Source organism: Notolepis coatsorum, assembly GCF_963971535.1.
Source record: "Notolepis coatsorum genome assembly, chromosome: 10".
In the NCBI taxonomy this organism is placed as follows: Eukaryota; Metazoa; Chordata; class Actinopteri; order Aulopiformes; family Paralepididae; genus Notolepis; species Notolepis coatsorum.
Genome location: NC_140174.1, coordinates 63,959,365 through 63,963,638, shown reverse-complemented (window position 1 = coordinate 63,963,638; position 4,274 = coordinate 63,959,365). Strand labels below are relative to the sequence as shown.

The following is a 4,274-nucleotide window of genomic DNA, read 5'->3' as shown; positions in this document are numbered from 1 at the left end:
CTCTAGGGCTCTCACACATAATCGTACACAGACTCTGAGCTCACACACGCAAGGAATACTTGACATTAACTCAGAGAGAAAAAAAATACTCTTAAAACTTACAGAAACAAGAAACTACACTTTACCATCATGCTTCTGCAGAGCATATGGGACTACATTGTGGGACACATCTCTCTCCTTCGGTCTCCGTTCTTCCCGGTCCTCTTCTCTTTCTCAATCTACCTGGCCTTCTGCTTTCCCTTCATTTTGTTGGACCTCCTCTCCTCCAGAGTGGCTCTGATCAGAAGGTTCAAGATCCAGCCAAAGAACACAATTTCCTGGGATACTATGAAAAGTTGCCTATGTCTCACACTCTACAACCACCTGGTGTACATCTTCCCAGTGACGGTGCTTCACTGGTACTGGAGACCGGTCTCTCTGCCCGCACAAGCGCCAGGAGGGCTGAGCGTGGTCGGGGGATTATTGGCGTGCTTGCTCCTCTTTGACTTTCAGTACTTCATCTGGCACCTGCTGCACCACAAGGTTCCTTGGCTCTACCGCACTTTCCACAAGGTTGGTACTCACTTATGAATTTACCTGTGCCTGTGTCTTTATCTATTTTTCAGTAATGAGCTAAGGTTGGCAGTTGGCACACTACTTTATATCTTGGAGATTTCTTTAGAAAAAATAGGCATAGTAGATTTTCAAGTTAAGATACCTAGATTTTCAAGTTAAGAAGTGAATTGGATGTACCAAACACTAAAGTGCATGCATTTTTTTCTTCATTAATTTGTCCCAAGCTTGTGTTGATTCCGTTTTATATCCAGTGTTAATCTGTTTTTTGTGTACAGTACACCTTCCACATGGTTGGTTGACTTGAATCTACTGTAACTCAACTCGTCCGCACCTCTGAATATGTTCTTTAAACCCAAACCAGCTTTAACATTGTTTAATGTTCTCTAATCAATGCTTTATTTGTCTTTATTCATCCCACAGGTGCACCACACCCACACAGCCACCTCTGCGTTGACCACTGAATACTCAGGGGCCTGGGAGACCCTCTCCCTGGGCTTCTTTGCCGCCATCAACCCTGTCGTCTTCCGGTTGCACCCTTTCACCGAGATGGCCTTCTACATCCTCAACATCTGGCTCTCGGTGGAGGACCACTGTGGCTACGACCTGCCCTGGGCATCGCACAGGCTGGTCCCGTTCGAGCTGTATGGCGGAGCTCCGCATCACGACCTGCATCACCTGAAGTTCAGGTCCAACTACGCTCCATACTTCACTCACTGGGACCGATTGGCTGGAACTTTACACAAGAATGAGGATTGAACCTGACCGGGTGGGTTTTGAATTGACTGGGTTTTCTGAACTGGCTGGTTCTAAAGGGAGTAAGGGCTGTAACCCTGTATACGTACCAGGGCTGACCAGACTTTGAACCGGAGAATAAGCACTGAGATTTGAAGGAGAAGAAGGAGATAAAGGACTGGGTCGAACTTTACAGAACCACGTGGGTCGAACCCAAGCTTTCACAGACTACTCTGATCCTGCCGAGGCACGTGAAATGAACCGTTGTGCTTTCAGATAATGTGACAAAGTTGGATGTTTAATTAAATTTTTTTTTAACACACAAGAAGATACATGCACTACTGTATATGTACTGTCTGCTTCTGATGGCTGATGCAACAGCAGTGCAGAACAGAACCCACTCTCTTAATCATCTTTTATATTAAAAGATTTAGATGGCAAAGGGCTGGGCACTTTTGCAATGTATGGTTTTATGAACTAACATATTTATTCACAGTATAATTTAGATATTATATTTTATGATATTGTATGATATTATATTAATGAGTCTTAACTATATGTACCACAATGATGTTTGCTGAAAATGATGACAGAAAACTTTGAATGTTGAGGGGAAAACAGAAAAAAATAAATCATGATTATTATTTGGATGAACTGTAGCTAAAGACTTCGACCGTCCACATATATTCTTAGGGTAGAGAAAGTAGTGCAACCGAGTAGATGGCATTGAGTGTGATGTAAAATAGAGGTGAGTGAAAGTTGAATAATCAGGGGATGTTGTGTGAATTGTGACCAGTTTCACAATTTTCGTTTTTGTTTTCGTCCTGGATAGAAAGTAGAGGCAGCAAGTGAATCGATAGCACGTGTGAATTGTGAGACAAAAATGTGATTTGGGGTGTGAACAATGAGACTGAATGTCGGTTGTGTGAATTATGAAATGATTTATGAAAAGAAGGACTACATGATTTTGTAATATATAATACAACTGAAAGATTATGAATGTATTTTATACATTGTGAATGTGTAAATAAATAGTAAATGTTAATGTGAGAGTATATATTCCGAAGTATTCTATAAAATGTTTTATAATGACTGAGAAAGTCTGAATGTTTTTATACTTAATGTTGTAAATATTTATATTAGAGAAGCAGTTGACTGTTTCGTGTTTCATTAGGAAATCCCCGGCTGCCTGTTGATAAGCAATGTGCAGTATTACAAAATAATTATCTGAAACATATTTTTTTTATGTTTAAGAAATAAAACAACAAAGTAATGTATACTTCCTGTGTCTCTTTCATGAATCTACATCTCTGTGTATCACACTTCATGTATATGGCTGGATTCAAAAAGCTTTTCATCGCTAGAAAGATGTCCTATTCACTGCCGTTGTGGTGCTGTTTGGTGAATGAGGACACAGTGTCGATGTGAAGCTGTGCAGGCTTCAAGGTGGAGCGGCAGATGTGTTCTAGCCATGATGCACGTTAACCACTAATCAATACAGCATCAGATGTGTGCTGTTCTAGCCATGATGGCCATGATGAACGTTAACCACTAATCAATACAGCATCAGATGTGTGTTCTAGCCATGATGAGCATGAACCACTAATCAATACAGCATCAGATGTGTGTTCTAGCCATGATGAACTTTAACCACTAATCAATACAGCATCAGATGTGTGTTCTAGCCATGATGGCCATGATGAACTTTAACCACTAATCAATACAGCATCAGATGTGTGTTCTATAGCCATGATGGCCATGATGAACTTTAACCACTAATCAATACAACATCAGATGAAACCGGCCGGCTAAGCAGAATCATAACCTAACTGAAGAATCACTAGCTTGCATAAGTTAGTGACATTCCCAGCCATAGATCTAAAAAGTTAAAGAACCCATGTTCTCAGCAATTTATACTACGTTTTTGATGGACCCATAGGTCTGGCGTACAATAATGAACGTCCCTAACTGACTGACTCCATATTGTTGAAACACACATGCGTGAGTATTGTGGCCGGGTCCGGCTTAACTTGTTTAGTCTCATTTTTAAATGTTCTCTTGGAATATTCACACCTTAGACGGCATCTTGTTATAATTGTGTTGTTAAATTACATTAACAGATTAGATATCATAAATCCTGTAGTATTAAAATTGTCCTGCTGCCTAAGACAGTATTATGATATCATTACAAACCTTTGGATTTCAGCTCTGATTTAAAGCTGCACTGAGTCGTTTTGGAGGGAAAAAAACTGACCTCTGAAAGGTTATTTATAATAAAACACAAGATACTTGTGCCCTAATGATAATGTAATAGTCGTGGGTGTGAATTGTACTGCAGGAATAACCACCAAGGAAACTGCTGGGTTTGTTCTCATAACTTTATAATAATATAATAATAATAATGCAGGACCTCTTTAGGGGGTCTTTAATCGGCATGCAATTGGAGCGGCGCACACACACACACACACACACACACACACACACACACACACACACACACACACACACACACACACACACACACACACACACACACACACACACATTGTCTTTCCTCAGTCGCCGATGCGATAGAGTCTCTGCGCCTAACCCATCCCGTCGTCCTTCCCCCCATGGGCATGGAGCACATAGGGCATCAACGTGAGCCGCGCCCCGGGGACCAATCCAAGTGCTCCTGTCCATCTTCGTCAAGGACGCCACAGCGTTAGTGATCTGTTGTTGTGCATGTTTTTCCATTGGGTTTATCTTATTGGGGGGGAAACCTTTGCGAGCACGGGGAGAACATGCAAACTCCACACAAAAAGGCCTGGGAGATACCCCACCTGGGTACCTGGCATCATGGGAACCTGGTCCCCAAGCCGGAATCGAACCCTGGACCTTCTTGCTGTGAGGCGACAGTGTTAACCACTACACCACCGTGCCGTTTAGTGATGTTCCAAAAGGTACAGATCATCACAGCGATCACCTGTCCCCCGCTCTACCTCCCA

The 4,274-nt window shown here is 42.0% G+C and overlaps 1 protein-coding gene across 1 annotated transcript; it reads left to right on the top strand.

Moving 5' to 3' along the window:
* The first annotated feature begins 28 nt into the window (after positions 1-28).
* ch25h (cholesterol 25-hydroxylase) lies at positions 29-2,490 on the top strand. Its single transcript, XM_084322637.1, has 2 exons — positions 29-552; positions 976-2,490. Exons 1-2 carry the CDS (start codon positions 130-132, stop codon positions 1,309-1,311), a joined length of 759 nt encoding a protein of 252 aa, XP_084178763.1. The 5' UTR covers positions 29-129; the 3' UTR covers positions 1,312-2,490.
* Positions 2,491-4,274: the final 1,784 nt, after the last annotated feature.